At 56.2% G+C, this 24,033-nt stretch overlaps 2 protein-coding genes across 2 annotated transcripts in view; both read right to left on the reverse strand.

The window, feature by feature from the left end:
* PADI3 (peptidyl arginine deiminase 3) overlaps positions 1 to 16,551 on the reverse strand; it is a 28,692-nt gene extending 12,141 nt beyond the window's left edge. The window contains exons 1-9 of the mRNA XM_045804263.2: positions 16,460 to 16,551; positions 8,620 to 8,800; positions 6,275 to 6,347; positions 4,833 to 4,894; positions 3,733 to 3,850; positions 2,887 to 3,012; positions 1,217 to 1,395; positions 915 to 1,018; positions 691 to 802 (exon numbers count right to left, since the gene is read on the reverse strand). Of these exons, the coding sequence (XP_045660219.2) occupies positions 691 to 802; positions 915 to 1,018; positions 1,217 to 1,395; positions 2,887 to 3,012; positions 3,733 to 3,850; positions 4,833 to 4,894; positions 6,275 to 6,347; positions 8,620 to 8,800; positions 16,460 to 16,551 (1,047 nt within the window). The remainder of the gene's footprint in view (positions 1 to 690; positions 803 to 914; positions 1,019 to 1,216; positions 1,396 to 2,886; positions 3,013 to 3,732; positions 3,851 to 4,832; positions 4,895 to 6,274; positions 6,348 to 8,619; positions 8,801 to 16,459) is intronic.
* Positions 16,552 to 20,389: 3,838 nt separating this feature from the next.
* The window catches only part of LOC123796761 (protein-arginine deiminase type-1), a 37,970-nt gene continuing 34,326 nt past the window's right edge, over positions 20,390 to 24,033 (reverse strand). The window contains exons 15-16 of the mRNA XM_045804251.2: positions 23,528 to 23,653; positions 20,390 to 20,712 (exon numbers count right to left, since the gene is read on the reverse strand). Of these exons, the coding sequence (XP_045660207.2) occupies positions 20,479 to 20,712; positions 23,528 to 23,653 (360 nt within the window). The 3' untranslated portion in view covers positions 20,390 to 20,478. The remainder of the gene's footprint in view (positions 20,713 to 23,527; positions 23,654 to 24,033) is intronic.

Genomic DNA, 24,033 nt, shown 5'->3' on the forward strand with positions numbered 1-24,033 from the left:
CTTCCTCTGGGAGGGCTTTATTCATCCCCAGACAGAGGTGACACCACCCTCCTCCAAACCCTGCTGGCTCATTGCTGGCACCCCTGCTACATCTTCAATTGCAGGAGCGGGGGCAGGGGGGTTGTTGCAATATTTCACCGCACCAGGGTTTCTCAGCCTTGGCATTGGTGACACTTGGGGACCCCTCTGAGATAATCCTTTGCTGTGGGGCTACTCTGTGCATTCACTGTAGGAGGCTTTGCAGCATTCCCGAGCTCCGCCCACTAGAAGCCAGTAGCACCACCATCCTCGGGGTGACAGCCAAACATTTCTCCAGAGACCGCCAAATGTCCGTCGGGGACAGAGTCGCCTTCCGTGGGAACCACAGGGCCCAGCTGCTGAGGGCAGGGAGTGTGTCCTGTACCTCAGCCACTCCCTTCAGGGCCAGCCCCGTGCCTAACCCAGGCCCTGTGGATGAGCGGGGGTTCGATCTGGAGTCGATGTGTGCCTAGGTCTCCAGAAAGTTCTGGAGAGAGGGAGGAAGCTCTAGGTCTGGACTGAGAAAAAGGAGGGTCCCAGGGAGGACAGTCACAGCACCCAGGTCCTTCCAGATATTCACAGCAGCCTCCCCTCCCTGCCCCCGGTGGGGGTGGGCCAGCCTCTCCCTCCGAGAGGCGGTGCTGGCTGGGTGCCGCTCCGCGGCCAAGGTACCTGGATCCAGCGGTCGTTGCGGTTCTCGTTCTGCGGGCAGATGGTCAGCTTGCAGCCGGCCTTCCTGGCCAGCTCCGCCACTGCATCCACAAAACCCGTGTTGTTCCTCACGCTGCAGATAAGCCCAGGGAGCGCGGCTCAGCACAGAGCCAAGTGTGGAGACCGGAGGGGCCGTGAGGGTCCGTGAGGGTCCGAAGGATACCCACGCCCTCCCCCACACTTACCGGCACACGTACACCTCCAGGGGCGGCAGGGTGCTGGGCGTCATAATCCAGGGCGCCACGCGAAACACCACAGTGTCGGTGAAGATAGGGGACTCGGAGAAATCCTACAGGGGAAGATGGGCAGACAGGGAAGAGCACTGGCTTTGGAGTCCAGAGGCCGGGCTGATGCCACTGGCGTCTCCTCGTCTCTAGAGGGGCAGCAGCGGGGTGGTCGAGAGCTCTGGGGTCCTCCAGGCCGGCGGTGCCCGTCTCTCCTGGGGGTGGAGCCCTTTCTCACCCTCTCTGCTCCGGCCACCCCTCACCTCGTTGGAGTCGTCCAGCAGGGTGACGTGGAAGGACACGAGCCCCGTGAAGCTGGCATCAGGGAACGAGAGGCCCTCCACAAAGAAGTGCTCCTCGTCCCCGTGGACGCGGGGCACCTCGTAGGACACCTTGTCCTGGCCCAGCACGTGCCTGTAGGCCTCGCACGAGTCTTCGGGACCTGGGCGGGGACGGGAGGGACAGCTGTGACCCCCAGGTGGGCCCGCAGAGCATGCAGGTGCAGGAGGAGCTGGGCCAAGCTCCCCGAAACCCCCCAAGCCAGACAGCAGCCCCCGCCTCTGTCCTCCCACCGGCGAAGGAGAGAAGATGCTTGGTGCCTAGTGTGGGCGAGGCCAGGGGAAAGTCCATTCCTTTCTAAGATGGCCGTTCAGACCTTCTGGAGACAACTTAGCAGCATCTCGCAAAGTAATGGCTACTCCTAGCGAGCAATCCCGCTTCCAGGGGTCTTTGCGACAAACGCACGTACGAGGGTATTCACTGGCTGTTCGTGCACAGAACGAGTATTTCCGGAGCACCTACTCTGCACCTAGGAGGCCTGGTTCTGGGCTCAGGATACGTACACACCACATGTGCACACGTGCATACACACATGCATGCACGCACCTGTGTGCACATTTAATGCATACAGAGAAAAGTCAGAAGAACACAGCAAATCGTTAACAGTGAACTCATTTTAAGAGTCAGGTTTAGGGGTAGGGATGAGGAACTCTCATTTTTACCTTATATACTTCTATACTGTTTGAGCCTTTCATTTTTTAATGTTTTTAAAAAATTTCAGAGAAAGCACACGTGTGAGTGGGGGAGGGGCAGAGGGAGAGAGAGAATCCCAAGCCAACTCCCTGCAGAGCGTGGAGCCCGACGCGGGGCTCGATCTCAGGACCCTGAGATCACGACCCGAGCCGAAACCAAGAGTCAGACGCCCAACCCACTGCGCCAGCCAGGGGCCCCTTGTTTGAGCTTTTTAAAAATGAGCATTTTATCACTTGTATGCATGTGTATCTTTAAAAGGGATTCTATGTCCTTGCTCCCTCTATGGCTCTGTGGAGCCATAGTCAGGGGTTTGGGGGAGATGCCCTCTGAATCGTGTAGGGCTGTAGCCATCGTGCCGGGAGTGGCTTTCCAGTTCCCGAGCAAACACGACACATGAGGCAAGAGAAGCCAAACGGTAATTGTTGAATCTGAGCGGTCTGCATCCAGGGGTTCGTCACTGTTCTCTACTTTTGTGTGTGTTTGAAAGTTTCGATAATAAGAATTTCTGAACTTGCTTAAAATATATTTTTAAATATATTTTTAAAAGATTTTATGTATTTATTTGAGCATAAGCAGGGGGAGGGGCAGAGGGAGAAGCAGACTCCCTGCTGAGCAGAGAGAGCCTGGCACGAGGCTTGATTCCAGAACCCTGAGATCATGACCTGGGCTGAAGGCAGACGCTTCACTGACTGAGCCACCCAGGCGCCCCTAAATATATTTGAATTCATCCAAACGGCCTTGGGCTGTGGCTGTGCCGGGATGCCAGCCCACCTATTTCAGAGTTCCCACATCTGACCGAGCTTCCTCTGCCCCCCAAGGCAGAGCCTGCCGTCCAGCCCACAGTGGGGAAACTGAGGCCCCCCAGCACTGGGAGCAGAGGAAGGGGAGGGCGTGAACTCACCACAGGCGTGGAAGACCCGTGCCCACTTGGCGTCATAGCTGGAAGTGTGGAGAATAAGTTTGTGGTCATCGAACAGGGCGGCAGGGCCTTGGGTCCTCAGGACCATGACGGACATGTCTTCCAGGTCTGCGGAGCCGGACAGGGGCGGCAGCTCAGGGGGCCCGCCACCCTCCGCGCCTTCTCCTCCTGCCCACCACACCACCCCTCCCCAGGGCAGAGGGTGCCAAGAACTGGGTCTCTGATCCCCAAATCTGTCCACCCTGTGAGAACACTGTTTCCAGTGTTTTCAAGAGCAAACCACGAGGACATCTGTAAGTGTGTGCCGTGTGACTGTGTCATACTCTCTCCAGGCCTCCGCTCCTTTACCCGCCCAACGGGAAGTATAGAGCGGCCAGCCCGGTGCCCGGGGACAGGCGAGAAGCGTGGGGTAGGCAGGCCACCTGGGCCATGTGCTGGGGAGAGTCTGGTCTCAGGACTAGCGTCACTCTCTGTTGACCCCAGGCAGGCCCCGCTCCCTCCCTGAGCCTCAGTGCTCCCCAATCTGAAACGAGGGACGATGTGCCCACTTTTGGAGAAGCTGTGCCCCCCCGCCCCTGCACAAAGCACCTGGCCCGCACCCCGGGACATTACTGCCGCCTTCCTCACGGGGCTGTTGCGCGCAGTGTGGGACTGACTTAGAACGTGGGGCGTCCTGAAATGCAGCCAGGGGTGCCTGGTGGGAAGGCCGGATTTGGGGTGCAGATAGGAAGCTTTGGCTGGGAGCGGTTAGCGGGAACTCTGGCCCCCAGTGCTCCCTTTGGGGTTACCTGCTGGTGGCTGAGCAGTGACCCTGGGCACCCCCCTTACCTCGCAGGCAGTTCACATGCCGGTCACAGTTGTCCTGGTTGTAACAGTTCAGATCGTCCCTGTCGCAGTTCACCAGCAGGATGGCTCCATACCCGCCAGGCCCCCAGACCCAATCCCGCTGCCAATGGCAAAGCATAGCTCGTGATGGGGCTCGGACCTGTCCTCTGCCCCCACCCAGCAACCACCTGGCCAGCGTCCTGACCCTGTCTCCTCCTCTTCGCCCTCCATGTGAGGACAGGTCCACTCTCACGGAAGCGCTTCCTGCACCAGATCCGGCAGTGGCTCCCGAATGCCCACACCAGCAAGTCCAAACTACACAGTGGTCTTTCATGGCCAACTGTGGCACGTCTCCAGCCAATGTCCTATTTCTCAACGGGCAACTTCCTGATTATAGATCCATTCCCGGCTCCAGGCCTTGGCTCCCGCTATTCCTTCTACCTGGAATGCCCTCTCTCTTGCATTGCTTTAGAGCCTAGTTCAAGTGGACTTCAGAGGAAGTCTTCCTTGCTCATGCAGCCCAGCTTGACCTTCTGCTCTGAACTCCCGATGCATTAAGTGTCACCACATTTCAGCCCAAAGTTCTTTAACAGTCTCATACTTTGTAGAGTTCCCCTTTCACCTAGATTAGAAGGTTGGCACTCCAGGGCCGGGGGCCACCTCTGGCCCACGGCTTCTTTTTGTAAATAAAGTTTTATTGGAACAGTCATATCCGTTGTATTGACTACAGCTCTTTCACACTACAATGGCAGAATTGAATAGTTGCAACAGAGACACTTTGCAATGCCTAAAATATTTCCTATCTCACTTATACAGAAAAAGTTTGCTGACCCCTGACCAAGACTGAAATTCCAGAAGGACTTTTCCCCACAAAGGAAGGCCTAGCCCAGACCTGGGCATGTATACACTTGATAATTCTTGGTAATGATTTTTCTCCTGGAGAAAGAAGATTGCCAAACATGGCTGGTTCCCATTTGGTTCTCCTGACCTCAACAGGAGCTAGGAGGCAGGGAGATACCTGTAAAGGCCTCACTGCTCTTAACCCAGCCTAAGTCAACTCCAAACTCCATGTCCCTTTCTGGGCCCAGGTTGAGTTGCCCTACCTTATCCACAAAGCTCCTGTTCTGCCTGCCCTCACAGTTCAGGTCACAATCCAGAGCGATGTCTGCAAGGGGAGGGCAGAGAGTAGGTCACTATGGGGTTCCCAGGAGTCCAGCACAGGTCCCACAATGCATATTCTGCCTCTAACAACGCCTCCTGCAGACAGAGCATTTTCAACTTTCTTGCTAAGTGCATTGCAGGTGCTTGTACCCATGCAAACTCCCATCCACCGTCAAGGGGCCCCCCAGTTCCACATCCTTGGCAATGCTGAGTATTAAGCAACTTTCCATTTAGGTTCTGATCACTGGGGCTTTCTCTTCTGTGAATTGCTTATTCATATTTTTTGCCTGTTTCATTAATTTGTCTTTTTTTTTCCCTACTGATTGGAGTTCTTCACAATCTATATGTACCAAATCAGACATATGCATTGCAAATTTCTTTCCTCAGTCCATATTTTCACTTTTTCTTCCCTTTTTAAGTAAGCTCTGTGCCCAATGTGGGGCTTAAACTCACGATCCTGAGATCAAGATTCATGTGCTCTGTGGACTGAGCCAGCCAGGCGGCCCCATCATTTGACTTTTCACTTGTCCTCTGTTGTACAAAAGTTTTAAAATTTAATACAGTCTAATTTATCATTGCCCTATCTTTAGGTTCACTGATCCTCTCTCCACTTGTGTCAAGTCTACCAAGACAACCCAGCAGGAGCCTTTTTAAAAAATCTATTACCATGATTTTTAGTTCTAGCATTTCATTTCAACATCTTCTTATCGTTTTCATCTCTCTGTTGAAATTCCCCATCTGTTCATTCATGTTGTCTACCTTTTCCTTTAATGCATCACTCAATCTGAGTTACCGTGCATGGAGTTTATATACCATTTGTGGATAATTGCCATGAAAAGCTTAAGGTGGAAAAAGTAAGGTCCTGTTCCAGGCCTAGAGTATGTCTCCCTTTGCTTACAAAAGGAGGGAGTCTGCAGGTATGCCTGTGTCCACCTGCACAAGCACAGCAGATCTCTAGAAGGATGCTGGGCTGGGGGAACTGGAAGTCTTAGGTGGGGAGAAAGGGAGGTTTACTTTTCAATATATACTCTTTTATACCATTAGAATTTTTTTTAAAGATTTTATTTATTTATTTGACAGAGACAGAGACAGCCAGCGAGAGAGGGAACACAAGCAGGGGGAGTGGGAGAGGAAGAAGCAGGCTCATAGAGGAGGAGCCTGATGTGGGTCTCGATCCCACAATGCCGGGATCACGCCCTGAGCCGAAGGCAGACGCTCAACTGCTGTGCCACCCAGGCACCCCTATACCATTAGAATTTTTTAAATGCACCCTTATTTTAATTTTTAAAATGAAATGAGTTGATGTTTGTAAAGAGACCCTTGTTTGTTGTCATTCCTAACCACCCCCCACCTCGGCCGAGGCGCTAGCATGGCCCCCACTTACCAACACAGGTGAGGTAGAGCACCGCATAGGCCAGGGGCAGGGGCTCATGGCTGGAGTGGTAGGAAATCTGAACCTGTAGAGAAATGGGCCCAGAATCAAGCTGGCTGAAGCCAACAGCCCCCACGGCAAAGGATAGGTCTTGGGGGATCTGGCAAAAAAGAGAGAGGATCTCAGGAACCTCTGGGCACTGAAGTTGAGTTTGCCAACCCAGCTCTTCCATTAGTCTCTCTGCCATTTCTCTTTCCATGCCTTGCTTGGCCCATCTGTAAAATGGGAACTATTTGTGAGGGATTCCCTGGAGATCTGGGCCCCAGTGCTGCCAACGACTACCAGTTTGGCCAAGCCCCTGCTCCCCTTTGGATCTCTGTTTTGCCATTTGTCAAATAAGGAGGTCTCCGACCGGGCAGGGTTTAGGGACCCTCTCTTATCTGTGGGATTCAGACAGGTCTGGACATGAGCCCTGCACCTCTGGGTTTTGTGACCTTGGCCAAGGTCCCTCACTTTCCTGAGCCGTCTGGTTTCCTCATCTGCAGGACAGCGAGCAGGCAGGTCCCTACCGCAGGGGGTTATAGTGCCGCTTAGAAACAATACATGTACAAGACTGACCCCGTAGGCAGGGCCCCAGACACACCAGCTATTGTTCATAGAGGGCCGGCGACATTGTGTGAGGTGGTGAAGAGCTCTGGGCTCCAATTCCGGATCCACCACTGTGACTATCCTGGGAAGAGTCACTTGTCCTCTCCGAGCCTCAGTGTCCCCTGCTGTAAAGTAGGGATAATAATAGTCCCTACCCCAGAGGGTTGATTGTAGGCTGTGACCATCAAAGAAGGAAGGCGGGTGACGTGCTCCGCGCTGCACTTGGCTAAGCAACCCGGTACCTGCTAAACGTGGGGCTGACGGTGACTGGTGAGAACACAGTTCCAGGCCCACATATCAAAGCCCCTTTGGCCCACCGCCCTCCACTTGCATGCTCCCTCCTGATGGGGGTCCCTCAGCTCCACCAGAAGGCTCAGCACCCCTCAGTGCTGGGAGCCCCTAAATCCTGCAATCACTGACCCCCCTCTGTCAAGCCTCAGGCATACAGTTACCTGGGTCCAGGTCAAAGGTGGGGGAAGGGGAAGGGCGGGACACTCCGACCTTCCTCAATCCCTTTGGTCTTTGGCATCCACACAGCCCCCAGCTCGGCAGGGCACCCAGGAGGGGCCCTCACCAGCTGGCTGGTCCCCTTGCCCTGCGCCGGGGACTCTGTCCTGACCCTCACCAACTCTGCTACTCACGAGATCGGGTGACTTCAGGTAAGCAACACCCCTTCTCATTCTCAGTTTCCTTATCTGAAAGATGAGTTCATTTACCCGTCCACCTGCATCGCAGAGCTCAGTGGAGGGGCTCATCTCAGAGACATGGGTGGGAAAAAACAGGGGGTGATGAAGGGAAACTGCCCCCCGGGTGTCAGGCAGGTCTGTGTAGAATTCTAACTCTCTGATTGGCTCAGTGGCCTGGACTCGGTTACTCTGAAACTTGGCGGCCCCACCTATGGAATGGGGATCAGACCCCGCCTCTCTGAGCTGTTGTGAGGGCTGCCTGAGCTCACGGCTGCCGAGGGCGTGGCTTATGGTCAGTGGTCCTTAAAAGGTCAGTTTCCTAAGACACTGCTCCTAACATGGGGCGGGAACCTGCCAGTCCCACACGACAAGGCCAGCTTCCCATCACTCCTTTAAGGGGGCATCACCTGGGCCAAGCTCAAGGGTCACCCCAGTTCTCCCCTCTTTTAAATGCCCCCTGCCCTGAGGCCAGCACCCTGCCTACAGCTGGGCCTTGTTAAACTCACCCTTGGTGGCTGAATGAGCAGAGAGGAGAGGAGGGGAAGTTACGTGCCTCTGAGAAGGGAAGGGGTCAGCGAGAGAGTGGATTAGGAGGTGAGGCACGTTGTAGAAAGGGGAGAACTCATCTCCCCAGGCACCGGCATCCCCCCATCTCTTCATTCAGAGTGGCAGAGATCACGTAATCAACCCTCAGCCTGCAGAAAAACGGGGACACCTCCCTTCACTGGGGTCTTGGGAAACAAGAAAAGAAGCAAGTGTTGGCTCATGTTCCACCCCACACCAACACCAGGGGGAAAGGTGCTGTGATCATCCCCATTTTACAGATGGGGAAACTGAGGCCCAGAGGGCTGATGTGACTTGTGAGCAGACACACTGTTTATGTCTGTAGGTCGCAGGGCTGGCTGGTTCCAGGGGCGGGTACTTACCCATCACGCTACCCTGCCATCTGGGTAAATAGAGGGTGCTGGTCCTTGTGGAGCTAGATCGCTGCCCCACCCACCCCAGACCAGGGGACCTGCTCACATGACTGTCATTGAGGTCGTTGCTGGGAGAGTTCATGACCACGATGATCTCCAACCCCGTATCAAAGTGCCACCGCCTGGTGTCCGCACGCTCCCGGGCCCTCTCCATACTAGGAGAGATGTAGATGTCCACGCCGGGGGTCCCATAGACCTCGAACATCTCTGTGCCCTCAGGTACCGACCTGGGAAGGACAAGAAGCCATGGGAAGTACTAGAGGGGGGCAATATTTATTCAGATGCTTGAGCGTGACTCAAACTCTTGCTTCCTCCAGGAAGCCTTCCCTGACTACCCCAAGCCTCTCAGATCCCCACAGCAAGCTCCTGGGAGTGAAGCCTGGACCCCACACGAATGCATACACAATCTCACATTCCAAGGTTCTGTGTTTATTAACATTTCCTTTGTGAGTTATTTTAACTCCAACAAAACTGCAAGCTTTTTGAAAGTTAGGATCCAGTTGAGTGCTTTATAACCCCCCAATGCCAAGCTGGGTTCAAGGAGCTCAATGGACACCAGCCCGCAAATGGACCCCGCTGCAGTTTTGAGACCCTGGCTTTAAGAAGAGCAGTCTTCCCTCAAAGTCCATTGCACCCCTCTTTAGCGGGCAAGAATATGTCCTTGGGATCTTCCCTAGGGAAGGGTAGTAAAGTTTGTGCAGTGCCCACTGTGTGCCAGGTGCCTTGTATTTCCTAGCTCCTTTTAGTCTTATAAGTCTGCAAAGTGAGTGGTATCATCTTCATTGCAAAGGTGAGAAACTGAGGCTCAGAGAGATCAAGAGCCAAGCCCAAGGTCACACAGCATCAAATGGTGTGGCCAGGTTTGCCCTTGGGTCTCTGACACAGGGCCCGTGCTTCTCCGTGGCGCTGCAGTGTCACCTGGGAAACTGGGCCAGATTCAGTCAAACAACCATGTATCATTTATATGGTTAAAAATTCTATGTCATCTGGCCCTGGGACTGCGTTCTCCCCCTCTCCAGCTAGTCTGGGAGTCCTGTTTGAAATCACTATGTTCACCCTCTGATTGTCTGTGGGGCCCCGGGGGGGGGGGCCTACTGTGCCCAGAGGCATTGCCAGATGGAGGCAGATACACCCACTACTCTCCGCACTGCCCCAGAACCTTCGATCCCACCAGGGAGTTAAAAACAGCACTGCCCAGGGCAGCCAGATGGGACTTAAAGTCAGGAAGTCAGTGGTCAGTGGAACCCCATGTAGGGAGAGGCTGCTGTGAGCCAGAGGGACCAGAAGGCTTCCTGGAGGAAGCAGCATACACGTGCGCCTGGGGGATAACAGGAGCTGATATTTGTCGAGCTCTTGCTAGATGCCAGCCCCATGCGAGGTTCTTATGTCTATTATATCGTGTAATCCTCTCAATAAACCTAGGAGACACAGACTACCATTGTCTCCCATTTTATAGATGGGGAAACTGAGTTAATTAAGTAAACTGGCCAAGGTCATGGAGCTAGTAAGTGGCAGGACTGGGATCCCAGACCAGGCCTTCTTGTTCGTGAGTCCATGTTCTCACCCACCACCTCCCCTAGAGTAGTCCAAATAAGCATAGCCCCTGAAGCCCCCATCCCCTGCACGCTGACCAGGGCAGCCTGGCTAAGCCCTTCCAAACAGCATTCATTTCATCCTCACCACAGCCCCAGGAGGAAGGGATTATTATCCCACTCACATGTGGGGGAACAGAGGCTCAGGATGGGCAAGAGACTTCCCCAAGGTTGCACAGCTGGTGATTCGACTCCAGGCCCTTTTCCTTTCCCTGCTCCACTTGGAAGAGAGCAGACCTCCTTCAATATACTCTCTTCGCTCCTCCACCAGCGGGATTCTGATACTTCCCAAAGTAGCTTTTTTATAAATGGAGAAATAAGCCGAGCCCAAGCTCCACTCGATTAGACAGGTCCCAGTCCAGTATGTGGCCCTCCCAGGCGTCCTCCCCAGCGGGAAGGGGCCAACACACCTGCTTCCCCTCCCAAGCATGGCTGCTAGATTTAGCAAACAAAAATAGAGAGCACCCCGTTGGACTCGGATTTCAGATAAACAACAAGTAATTGTTTTAGTCTAAGGATGTCCCATGCAATGTTTGGGACATGCTTACACTAAAAAAAATATTAACTGTTTATCTGGATTTCGAATTTAACTAGGCATTCTGGATTTTATCTGGCAACCCTATTCCCAAAGCCTGTAATTTCCAGGACTGGTGGTGCCCTCTGTCCTGTTGTGCCCTGGGTGTGTGGGCCAGCCCATCACGGGACATAAAGAACCTGGACAGAGAGGCATGGGGCACAGAGAGAGAGAAAGACAGAGACAGAGAGAGACAAAGAGATATAGAAAAACCTAGAGTGATGGAAAGCCAGAAAGACAGAGACACATGGAGCTAGACCGGGTATGAAGGGCCTCCCTCCACCCCTGGGAGCACCGTCAGCCCCACTCCCTGAGTCACCCGGCCTCCAGCTCCCCAGGAGGCTTATAAACTTTTCATGAAACTCCCCACAACCCCAAGCCGCTGCTTGGACTGCGGGTGCCCACGAGCTGGAGGCGAGAAGCTTGAGGGTCCTTCTGGTGTGGAACCCCACCCAGCTCCCCACCCCTAGTCCCCGGGTTTGGGGTATCCCAGCCCAGTTCCCTTGCGTCTCCTTGCATGAGGCGCTGGGGATCCCTGGTGAAGATCCCTTCAGGCCTGGGGGGAAGGAGCCGAGAGCTCGGTGGTGCTGGGACCAGAGTCAAGGGTCAGGTTTAGACTGGGCTAGGTCGCACATGAGCCAGGGGACACGGAGTAAATCACCTAGCCTCCCTGCAGAGTGGAATGACGACACCCACTTGGTCAACCTCACGGACAATTGCAAGTCTCAGATGTGATCATGGGAAAGGCTTGGAAAACTGCCCATCCGAGAGGGGGGAAGGGGGCACTTCAAGTAAACTAGGAAGCAGGAAATGGGGAGAAAGAGGGAGGTTGGGGGTGGGCTGGGGGTCTGGGGGCAGCTTCCTGGAGGGAGGCAGGGGAACCAAGGACAAGGAGGAGACATGTCTGAGGGGAAGGCATTTTCACAGGGGAGACTTAGGAGGGCAGGGTAAGCTCAGGCGGTAATGGGGAGCCAGTGAAGGTCTTGATCAGGAAGGGCAGCTCCTTGGAACTGAGGCGAGGGGGTTGAGCCTGTGGATGCTGGGCCCCAGCAGGCTGGGTTCCAATCCCAGCCCCACCACCCACTAGGTGTGTGACCTTGAGGGAGACACTTGGCTTCCCTCTGCTTTGGCGTCTCTGTCTATAAAGTAGAGAAGATCAAAGGAGTCCGTGTGTGCAAACGCTCGAGACAAGCGAAAGTTAGAGGCACCTGAAGCCATACCTTGCTTCACTCCAGGGAAACTGAGGCCCAGAAGAGAAGGGACTAGAGGGTAAGGCTCCAGACTCCCGGGCCAGTGCTCATGCCCCACCAGGGAAGCTGTTAGGAAGATCAAAAGAGTGGCTGCTGGGAGAAGAGCGTCAGGTACAGGAGGGGCTGGATTTCCCATCCTGGGGAGGGCAGGGGAAGAAGCCAGAGGCTCCCCGGGACAAAGCGTCCTCCAGCCAGGCCACCCCGAGCTGCCGGCATGCTGCTGTAGACCGCGCCCCAGCCCAGCCCTGGGGGCTTCGGGCTTTCCCCCACTGAGGCTGTCCACGCACGGGACAGTCCGAGGCCCTTCCCCGCACCAAGCAGCTCTGGCCAGCCCGGGGGCCCAGCTCTCCAGAGGCTCTGCCAGCCTGGATGAATGGGGGCTAAAGCGTGCTATGGTGACCAACAGTTCTGCTTCGCCAGAGATGGGCTGTGTCCTGAGTGTAGGACTTCCAGTGCTGAAACCTAGAAGGTCTTGGGGAAACCGGACAGCTAGTCGCCCTCACAGTGGCCAACCTCAGGCCCACCTGTTGAAAACGCGGAGTCCAGACCCAGCTGGGCTACAGGCAGGGTCCCCAGAACCTGTCCTTCAAGCCACACTGACGCGCAGTGACATCTGAGAGCCATGGCTAAGGGTGGGCTGTCTCCCTGGGCAGCGTGGGAAGGACGCAGGGTGAGCCCACCCCCTCCTAGGAATCAAGACAAGTCAGGTCTTCCTTTATGCTCTATGTCACCCCTTCAATGGTGAGGACGATGATGGCAACAGTGGTGACAAAGGTACCCCACAGCCACACACCATCAGCCCTGTTATCCCCTCATACAGATGAGGGAACAGGCCCAGAGAGGATAGGTGACTTGCTCAGAGTCACACAGCCGGTCGATGACAGAGCCGAGACTCACAGCCAGCTCTGTTCCCCACTCCCCTGCAAACCCAAACCCATCCTCTCCTTTCATGGGCTCAGGACCTTGGCCTCTGGGAAAACGAGACCAGACATTTCAGAGCCAAAAAACTGATGTGAAAGGTCTTTGTGGCTGAAATCAGGCAGGTTGACAAGATGACCACCATGGTCCCCCCTGACGTGGCCCATGGGGGCAGAGCAGACCAAGGCCCACACAGCTCAGGCTCTGGGTGGCAGTACCAGTTTCCCTCCCTGTTCAGCAAGGTTCCCAGATCCCAAGTCCTCTGGCCTCACCATCACCAGGGTCAGAGCACTGCCCCTCCTTAGTCTCACATCTTCCCGCCCCTGAGAAATGGTGGCCCCAGGAACCCTTTCCCTAAAGCTCAGGTCGTACGGAGGGTTGACGACGCATCAGCCTCCCAGGGCCCGGCTCTGCCCAGGCAGGTCGACACGCTCACATAACACAAGCCGGTGGAGGCGGACAGAGAGCCCCTTTGTCAAACCAGCAAGGGGGCTCAGACACCTCCATGAGCAGAGCGTGAAACCCACTGTTCTATGCCAGCCTCTTCAGGGCGCATGAGGGGAAACTGAGGCCCAGGAAGGAGCAGAAAGTGGCTCAAGATGAGAGAGCAAAGGACGACAGAGCTAGGACTGAACCTCAGGGATCCTGGCCCCCAGGTGCTCTCTGCCTTTTCACTCCACTGACCTGCCTCCGCTGAGCAAGAGGTGACAGGAGCTGTTGGCTTGTCCAACTAGGGCAGTGGTTTTCGACTCCGGCTACACATCCATCCCCAGCGTGTGGCTCAGCACACCCATGGATCTCCCTTCCTTCCCTTTTCCCCTACCAACCTCCGCTCAGGAAAGCAAAGGCCCCTTACCAAGTCGGGGCCATCTCCAGCTCAACGGAAGGCAAGAAGACAGGGTTTAGTCCATTGCCACAGACAGAGTGCCCCAACGGTCTTGCCTGTGCTCATCCTTCAAGGCTCTGGTTGGTGCTCTTCCTCCAGGAAACCTGCCCTGACTGCTCGGCTTCTGTTAATTTCTCTTTTCTCATCGCCTTCTTCTCCCAGTAGGGTTCAGAGGTTGTCCCCCGGCCATCTTGTGGATGGCAGGTTTGGGGACACTTGAGGCTGGGACAGAGCCTTAAAATGATGATGATGGTGGTGGTGGTGGTGGAGTGGTGGTGGCGGTTACCACGATGGACTGTCCACCACATGCCAGGCATGGCCTATGTGCTACACACACAATCTCATTCAATCCTCCCCAGAGTCCTTTGAAGTGAAGGTCAAAGTGTTTGGGTTGCAGCCTGGCTCCGCCGCTCCTCATGGGCTGTGTGACATGGGGCAAATTACTCAACCTCTCTGTGCCCCTATTTCCTCATCTATAAAATGGGGATGATGATAGCCCCTCCCCCCCATAGAACTGTGGGAATTAGTTACTACACATCGAGTGTTTCGGGCGGTGCCTGGTTTGGAGCCGTCTCTAAGTGTCATCGTTAGTAGGACCGTGTCCATCCTACGGATGAAGGAACAGACTCCAGGAAGTTAAGCGACTTTCCCAGAGTCGGAAGGCTGCTAAGCCACAGCGCCACAGCGGAGCCAGCACACCCTCTCTCCTTCCCCTTGTTGGCCCACAGGGTGAGCGCCAGGATGACGGAATCACGACACCTCCAAGCTGGAAGGGACCTCAGGGCTGACCCGGTCCTGCTCCCCTTGCAAGGCAGGAACCCTTCCACCAAGTGTGAGGTGGTCCAGCCTCCGATAGAACTCTGAAGGGACAGGATTCTCAGAGAACGGGGACCAGGCCTCCTTGTTCACATTGTGTCCCCATGCCCAGCCTGCACTAGACCCCAAATAAATACTTGCTGAAGGTGTGAACGAAGCAACTAGCAGCTCTCCCCCCCCAAGGCGGTCCGGTCATCGAGGCCCAAGGATCCTTCACGAGGGCACCTGAGGCTCTCCTCTGCACCCTGCGCTGTCCCCCCCACTGCCTGCTCTGCGAACCCCAGCACGGCTCATCCATTCACAAAACCCCAAGACGCTGCTGCCTTTGCCTGTGGTGACCCCAATTCGTCCTCCATCCTCTCGGGATGCTCTGCAGGGGAGGAACTGGCCCTGAGCTTCCTGGGGCAGGTCACACTGGAGGCACATCTGCCCGATGGGCATGAGGCAGCTGACACAGGTGAGTCACGGCCATGGGCACGCAGCCTGGAGGAGGGGGTGGCGCCAGGCAGCATGGACACCTTTCCTCCCTTGTCACTCCTCCTGGCACAGTCTCTGTGGCTGCCCCCTCCTCCAAATCCCTTTCCTCCTTTTCACTGCCCACCCACCATCAGCCAAGCTTTAGCTCCCGGTGCCTGGCTGGGCTAGTCCTGCTCCAGACTTGGTTGCCTCCCATGACCAGCCCCTCACCCCTTCTTATCTAATGCTCTGGGACCAACCCCATCTCTGCTTCCGACTAAGTTCACTCCCATTTTTAAAGTCTTAGTCTGGGATACTGGTTCTCAACTGGGAGTGATTCCCCCCCCCCCCCCCGGTCATGTTTGACAATGTCTGGAGACATTTTTGGCTGTCACGAGTGGGTTGTATCATGGGCATCTCGTGCATAGAAGCCAAGGGCGCAGCTCAGCATCTCCCAGTGCACAGGGCGGCCTCCGCAGCGGGGAATTATCGCATCAGTAGTGCTGAGGTTTGGAAACCTGGTCTGAGGAGAGGGTGGGAGACGTGACAAGGGATTGGTGACACGGTTCTGCCTTCTCTCCTCCCTGTCCCCTGACTACCTGTGTCCCCAGCTCTGCCTTGGAGCTGGGACCCCTGGAGATTCCCCAAAAAGCTAAGTGGCCAGCTCCCTGGTGGTTCCCAGAGCCCAGTGCCTAAAACCCTGCCCAAATTCTCCTTTTCTTCCTGGGAGAGAGAGAAGGTGGGGCCTTACCTCCACCCATTGGCTTTAAGGACATGGCCACGGCACACAGTAGGGCCATAACATGTGGGCTCTGAATGGCTGGAGGAAACCAGATCCTTCCTCTTCAAGGGGCAGACAGCTAAAAGCATAAGACGCCTGACCATGAATGGGTTTGAATCCTGGCGTTGACACTTAGTTACTGTGTGACCTGAGCAAATGGCTTGCCCTCTCTGTGCCAGTTGCCTCATTCATCAAATGAGATGAAGCTGACAACAAACGTAGCTCACAGGTTGTTGTGAAGGTTAAATTGGAGCATTAAAGTTCAAGGGTTAAATTCAAGAAGCTTCCAAGCTTAGAGCGGTGTCTGACACATAGGAAGTGCTACCTAAGCACAAGTGATTTCTAAAGAAATGATTGACGCTCTTTGCAGAGCTCATAGGCTGGGGACCAGGGCTGGGGGTACACACCTCCTCCTATTCTTGTGTACCCAGCCTGCAGGGTCCTCCAATGTGCCCAAGTCCCCATGACACCAGCACCCTCCAAGGCCCTAGATCAGAGCTCAACCATTGCAAGTCCCCTGGCTTAGGGGGAGGGAAGCCTTGCACAGCTTGCCGGAAGAGCCCGAGGGGCTCAGCACCAAGGGACTGCAGACCCCCAGGCCTCTGGCTCTTACCCATAAATGTCCACGAGGGTCTCCACGCCAGCCACACACACGGCGCTGGTGGGATGCTCCAGGGACACACGCACAATCCTCTGCAGTGACATGCTGGCCTTGGACTGGGCTTGGGCCAGCAAACACAACACTGCCCCGCAGAGCCCTTGACCGGTGGTTTAAAAGACCCTGGCCCCGCCTCTCCAGTCCTGGAAGCCCAGCCCCTTCCCAGAGCCAGGAGCTTAGGATTGGCCAGAAGGAACCCATCGTTTGCATATGAACCTGTTGCTACGCTCCCAGCACGGAGGGATTTAGTTTCTCCTTCTAAGAGAGCAAGTCCCCACAGGCACCTGGCTGGGGCACCAGGGCTTTGGGGGTTGGAGGAGGCAAAGATGTGGGGTACTGACCTGGGCGCCTTCCTTTGAAGGCGGAAGAGCTGGTGAAAATGTAGATTCCCAGGCCCCACCTCCAGTCTGACACAGCCGGCTAGGGGTGTCACCTGGCATGCGGATTTTTTTATAAGCACCCCAAAGCATTTTGAGAAACCCTGAGAAACCCCAGCCTTTTTCTTAAGAGCATGGAGTGAAGAGGCAGGACTGGATTCAGCCCTGCCTCAACCACCTCCTGGCTGCGTGGCTGTGGACAAGTCACTTCATTGCTCTGTGCCCCACGTGTTGCTTCTGAAAATGCTGTTGCAGGGCTTACATGGGACGACGTGGGCAGAGCTCTAGTGTGGAGCTCGGCATTATTCTATTACTGGCATCGTCATTATTATCACATGCCAAAAGCCTGTGGAATGGGTGGGTGGTGTGAGTTAAACCCACTCTGGCTAGGAAGAGCTTAGAACACCGGGGTAAGAAATCTTACTTGTCAGGTGGGGAAACTGAGGCCAGAGGGGGCATTCGGCCACCTGAAGCAGCAGGAGCAAGGGCTCTGGGGAGAGGTCTTGGGTTCAGATCCTGACTCCACCGTGCACCAGCTATGTGGCCTTGGGTGGTTACGTTCCCTCTCTCCGAGCCTTGGTTTTCTCATCTGTAGAAAATGTGGCTGATCACCAGCGGGGCAGAGATAATGGTGGGGACACGCCCTACCCAGCCAGGCTCTAAAGGTGCTGAATAGAAGCTTCCTCCCTTCTCTCTGGTGATGCTGCCAGTCTGAGGCCAGGGAGCGACAGGGACCTGCTCCCCAGAATCCCCAGTGGGTGGACTCCCAGCAGTTCAAGGATCTCAGCAGGACTCTAAGACATGCTCTTCGATCCCAGAGTCTGGGAAGGATGTTCTCAAGGGGAGCTGCTGGGCTGCTGGATTCAATGACAGCTTTACTTTTTTGGCTAGAAAATGGCTTGATGGCCAACTCAGCTCTGGGTAAGAGTCAGGACTCAGAAGGAAGCCACAAGCAGTCCCCCTACCTGCTTATGAGCACAGCTGGGGAATCAGTGCAGAGACTGGGGGCTTCCCCCTGGGCACTGGCCAACTGTGCTGGGGGCCGGGCCAGCTTCTGGCTTAAAGCCCTGTATCTCCCTTTGGAAGTAGACCCAGGCCTTCACCTCTCCCCAGTTAATACCAGCTTGTAGAAACACATCTGTTGTTCATTCAGACTAAAGTGTCAATGACTGATGGGCAGCAACTTTTTACCTTTTAGTCCACAACAAAAGACAGAATAAAGTGAATAAGTGAGTGAGCGAGTGTCAAAGGGTACAATCTGAGGCAGCAGCCAGCGTGTAGGATGAGAGGGGTGATATTTTCAGGCTCCTGAAATCGGAACACTGAGGCTGGGTAACCTGTAGCTTTAGAGGTAGGAATGCAAGGGAATCCTAGTGGCCTTTGGCCCTGGGCACGAGTCCCACTGGAGAATCTCCTACCTCTGCCGGTAGGGCCCAGCCCGCCCGCATCTGAGAGATGGAAGAGATAGCCAGCCCAGGCAAGGAAGAGGTAGGACCCACCTCTCCGCTGATATCCATCTCAGCGGGGCAGTCGGCCTCAGAGCTATGGGCCTGCACCGGCCATCCTGCCGAGTCAGCCTGCCCGCCCCGCTGGCACGGGCCCTGGGGGCTCTCCTAGCCAGGTAGGGGCTGCCCATGGCCAGCAGAAGTTGAGCCAAGGAGCTGGGGCATGGTGGTCAGAACTAGAAGGAGGACCCCCCTCCTCCCCACGGCCCAACAAACAGCAGCTCAGTAGGCAGCCACTTGAAGAAATGCATGTTGACATTTTTATTAATCCGGTAATAGGGGATCGGTCACCGGGAACATCCTCAGAGGGGACGGCAGGGCCCTCCGACAACTCTAGCAGCCATTCCAGAGCTTCCCACGCTCAGGGTAGCTCTCGAAGGCCTGCTCCCTACCCTCCCTATCCCTCTGCAACGCCCATTCCCCTCCACCCACAGCCTTTCCCTGGGGAATCTCAACCCTGGCTGCACGTCCTTGGCCCCCGAAGAGCTTCCCTTCTCTCCTTGGCTCAGTCTAGGCTGGGTCATGGTCATGAGCAGAAAGTGCAAAGGTTAGACCAGGGGCTTGCAAATGGGGTCCCCAGAGTCTTCTGGAAGGGGAGAACCCAGGTACACCACCCCCGCCATCTTAAACCAGAACAGTTCTGTTTCATCCACTTCATATGTCTGGGTTCCATGGAAGTTTCTGATTGCTAAGTGTTCTGTGGCTCACAGAGTTTGAACAGTGGCTGGCTGGCCCAGTCTCAGTTTTACCAGGGGCCACTGAAAGCCCCGCTGGTAGAGGCCGGGGCTGAGAGCCTCCAGGATGGCCCCAGAGGCAGTGGCGGGGAGGGCGCAGGCTGGCTCCCTCTTACCTGTGCCTGCCTGGGGCGGAGGCCATCTCTCACCTGGCACTGGCCAAGCCTGCCTGCCCCTGCACGTCCCGGTGACCTCACCTGGGGCCAGCCTTAACAACCCCCCACCCCCGTGGCAGCTCTCTTCCCCTCTCTGGAAGGGGGAAGCAGTGCGAGGAGACAGGCCTGCCAAGGGGTTGACTCTACAAGGGAAACCCAGGCTACGCACAGGGTCTCCGGGCTACCAAGAGGGACTGGGCCAGCCTTCCCTCCCACTGCCTGCAGGACCAAGGGGAATAATTAAACACAATTAAAGGAAATTAAACCCCACCTTCAGAGATAACCTAATGGCCCCCCCCACCCTCTCCTAACATCTGGTCCCCTGCCCCATGTGACATCCGAATGGCCAGCCCCCCTTCACATCCAGAGTCCAAAATCCAAAGTGGGGACCAGGTCCCACGGCTCATCCTCAGGCCTCGGCTTCCTCCGTCACCCTGGCCTCCTGCCAGCCTGCCTGTGTGTGCCCCCCTGGGCCCCTCTCTGGCCTCGCAGCACTCTCGGGGGCCGGAAGCAGCCAGCATGCATAATTAAAGGCTTTCTAACCAGGTAACAAGCACCCTTCTGAAGACGGAGTCAGGTATTAAAGGGGTTTTGTTGCCTTTTCTTTTTAAAACAGGCCCCCAGATGCTGGGGTTTCCTGTCCTTATTTCCCTCTATGAATGTGGGTGAGGGGTACCGGGAGGCCACGGCTCGAGGGTCCCCTGCAGGAGAGGACAGCTGGTAGAGGAAAGAGGGAGCCTCACCTCCCCCGGCTCCGGCTCTTACAAGAACCACAGGTGCCCCAGACCCAGGCTCCCACCCAGAGCCCAGGCCCTCTGGGTCCCATTCCTGGTACAGACACGAAAGGAGTATCAGAACAGAGCGGGAGCTACTCAAAGTGGGGTGCCTGCTGTGACCTTGCACGCCGGCCATGAATATGTTACGGCCGTTGCTCTTTTCCAGAACCTCTGGGAGTGGCGGATCAGGAAGAGGGAGGGAGGAACGAGGACAGTCCTCCTTGGGCCAGGGAGCCCCTCCAGAGGCGAGGGCGTGTGCTGTCCACTGCTGTACCCCGGGCCTGCTGTGGCCGGCACGTTTGCAGGCACTCGGGGAGAAGCGCCCAAGGCTCCCCTAAGAGGACGGAGGCCAGGTGGAGGTTCCTCGCCCTCACCCTGGCGGGGTTCCCTGGCAGGTGGGCAGAGGGGATGGCGGATGGAGGCGGGCTCAGGGCACCATGTGCCACCACTTGAAGGAGAAGGGCTGCCGGCGCACGTTGGTGCCGCAGTGCACCTCCCCGAGCAGCTCGTGGTAGGACAGATAGTCGTCGATGAAGATACAGTGGAGGCCCAGCGGCTCGAGCAGGGACCGCACCTTCTTCTCCAGGCAGCACTGGCCGTTGATGACGGGCCCGAAGGGCTTGGGGATGCCCAGGTGCTTCCCTAAGACCACCATGTTGACCTGCAGAAGAGAGAAGGCAAGAGAGAAGCCTTGCTGCCTGGGGGTGCTTACACATGGGGGCCCCGTCCCCAGGTCTGTCCCGTCCTCATCAGCATCCCTGGGCTGCTAGGACTGGCGCTTGCTCAAAAACTAGGGTCTATGGAGAGAAGAAATGGATTCGTGGTTGGAAGAGAGGATTAATACCAGGCGGAGCTGCCAGGAACATACATGGTAGCTTTATATGAATGAAAGTGCTCCTCCGATACTTTCTTTCATCTATCAGAATATTGTCATATTCTAACAATTTAGTTAGAACAAGATTTTACCATCGTCTGCCAGAAACTTGGTACAACAGATATCTATAAGGTCTATGGTGCAAATGTCCTTATAGGTGTGGTGCCCTTGTGCAGTGCACAGCTTGCTCAACTCTCCCTGGAAGCCCTGATACGTGTTATGGTTTATTGAACATCCCCTGTGTGCCAGATACATCATCACTAAACCTCATAGCCTCCCTCTGAGTCAGCGGCTGGACAGGGTTAAGTAACACGATCCAGGCCACACAATCAGAGAACGGAGAGACTAGGGCATCTAGGTGGCTCAGTCGGTTAAGTGTCTGTCCTCGGCTCAGGTTGTGATCCTGAGTTCCTCGGATCAAGTCCCACATTGGGCTCCCTGCTGCTTGGGGAGCCTGCTTCTCCCTCTGCCTCTCTCTCTGTCTCTCATGAATAAATAAACAAAACCTTTAAAAAAAGAGAGAGAACGGGGAGACTAAAACCCGAAGCGGATCTAACTCACGCCCAAATCCGTGTTCTTCATGTTCTACCAGAGTTTGCAGCACTGGGGCTGCCTGGGGAGTTGAGGAGTTGGGGCAAGGGGCTAGGAGCCCTTGGCGACATCTTAATCTCCAGTCGCACTTCTGCTTCCCTGGCTGAGGGCCCTAACCCTGGGGAAGGGAAGTTTCCCCGGGCGGGGTATGGAAGGGTCTCAGAGAAAACCTCGGCCCATACTGATGGCCAGAGGAGCTGTCCTTGGTGTTCAAAGGGGACACTCCGGACCCGCTGTGTGGAGGGTGGTGTGGGGTCATCTCAGCGTGGGGTGGACCGCCTGGACGCTGGGCTCCCACATTCTCCATGCCATGGCCCCTCACCCTCAAGTCTGCCCTGCAGGGCCAGGCACAGGTGGGACCAACATGAAGCTGGAGGACCCCCCGGGGTCAGTCCCATGGCCTTGGCCCTGAGTTACCCGTTGCCCACTAATGGGCCAGAATGTGCTGGTGGAAGAAGGGGAAGGTGGAGGGACAAAGGGCCGGGAGAGGAGATGAGAACTCAAGAGACTGGAGACTCCTCCCTTGCTGGGTGACCTCAGGCAAGTCAACCACTCTGCTGGGACAGCCTGTTTCCCCACATGACAAATGAGGGGGTTGAGTGTTCCCCATGGGGCTTTTCCAATGAGGAATACTGGGATCCTTCAGCGGGGTCTGGACCGAAGCTTAGAGATTCCCACAGAGGGGTGTGTGTTGGGGTGGGGGCTTCCAAAAGAGGGCTGGCCAAGGTCATGGGCTCTGGCCCAGGCCCTCCCCCAAACTTCAGCCAGAACCAGAGCCTGGGTGCCCCGTAGCACTTCCTGGACCAATATGGCAGCCACTGGCCACATGTGGCTGTTAACAATTAAATTAAAGTATAAATTTCATTCCTCAGCCACGCTAGCCACATTTTAAGTGCTCAGTAGCCACATGTGGCTTGATGGCTCCCATGTCGTATTGAGCAGACACAGAACATTTCCATCATCTGAGAAAGTTCGAACAGACAGGACTGCCTTAGAGCAGTGGTTCTCAATCGGGGTGATTTTGCCCCAGGACATTCTGGCTGTCCCAGTGAGGGGAGTGCTGCTTACGGGAGTCTCGTGGGTAGGGGATAGGGACGCTGCAGCCAACCCGCGGGGCTCAACACGGCCCCCACAATAAGGGAGTCAGGCCCAAACATCAGTAGAGCCAAGGGCATGAGGTCCTGCCTCGGAGGGCTCTGCCAGGACCCACAGCAAGGAGTCAGGAGTGAGTGCAAATCCTGGCAGGGAAGCCCCACCCCACTCACGTGCCTCCAGACAGGCCCTCGGGATTCATTCCCACCCCTTGGATTGTCCAGTGACAGGGATTCGAGTTAAAGGCTCCGGGCTGAAGAGGGAGGGTCTCCCATCCTGGGGAGCCGCTCCACCAGCGGCCAACACCCTGACACCTTTCCAAGGTGTTAATGGTTTAGCCAGCACCTGCTGATAGCATCGCCCGGCCCCTCCCAAAGGCCACACCGGTGAGATCACATCTGGGCATCTGCTTGGCAGCTGCCTGACTTAATGACAGCCGGGGAGGCAGCTACTGTGGGCCCGCCTGCTCGCCTCGGGAGCTGCACTGGGGAGCAGCCAGTGGGGGGCCAGGGTGCGGGGCAGGGCGGGCAGCCGAGGCCCAGGAATGGCGGCCCAAAACATCAAAACCAAAAGACGCTTCCTTTTTTCCACTTGGGAAAAAAAAACCGCCCTTCATTGCGGGGTCGCCCTGTGCAGTGAAGGAGGTTGAGCCCGGGCTGCACCCGCGAGATGCCGGTAGCTCCCCTGATCCGATCCTCGGGGCAATAAGAAAATGCCCTTGGGGGACAAACTCGCCCTGGCTGAGAACCACTGATGGAGACCTATATCCTCCCAAAAAGCAAACACATGCTGGAGAGGTCCGCAAGCACCCCCTCAAGTCTCTGTGCCAGGCTGCCCTCTCCTCTGGAACCCCAACTGACAGCCCTGCGGACCCTGCGGGGCCCCAGCGACAGGAAATGACCTTCTTCTGCGCTCTCACCATGTCAGGGAAGAAGGCTTCTGCATAGGAGCCCTTCAGGGAGAAGAGCTGTGGGATGTCCACGATGTCCCGCTCGGTCAGGCCCAGCTCCCGCTTCAGCACCTCCCGGTTCCAGTCGATGCATTTCTGGGGGGCAGGGGGAGAGGCAGCGGGCACACCCCGGGAGCCAGGGAGGCTCTAATGCTTGCTGAACGCCAACTGTGAGCCAGGCCCTGCGCACAGCCTCCTGCACCCTTGCGCTCCTTCGAGCCTCCCAAAAAGCTCTGGGACGCTGCCGCTCCCAGAAGGGGAAACAGGCTCAAGGGGCTGCCCAAGGGCACAGAGCTGGGAAGCAGCAGAGCTGGGATTTGGACCCAGGCAGTTTCTGGTTCCAAAAGCACCTGCCGCTACACCGCACTGGCTCGGCTGGGCCATGCACCCAAGCACGAGGCCATGCACCCAAGCATCAGCCCCGCCCCTTCCGGGAGACCTCCTCCCGCCCCCACCCCCACCCCCGGTGTCCTCCT

The sequence above is a fragment of the Ursus americanus genome, chromosome 33 (assembly GCF_024610735.1).
Source record: "Ursus americanus isolate L20-20 chromosome 33, mUrsAme1.1.p, whole genome shotgun sequence".
Taxonomy (NCBI): Eukaryota; Metazoa; Chordata; class Mammalia; order Carnivora; family Ursidae; genus Ursus; species Ursus americanus.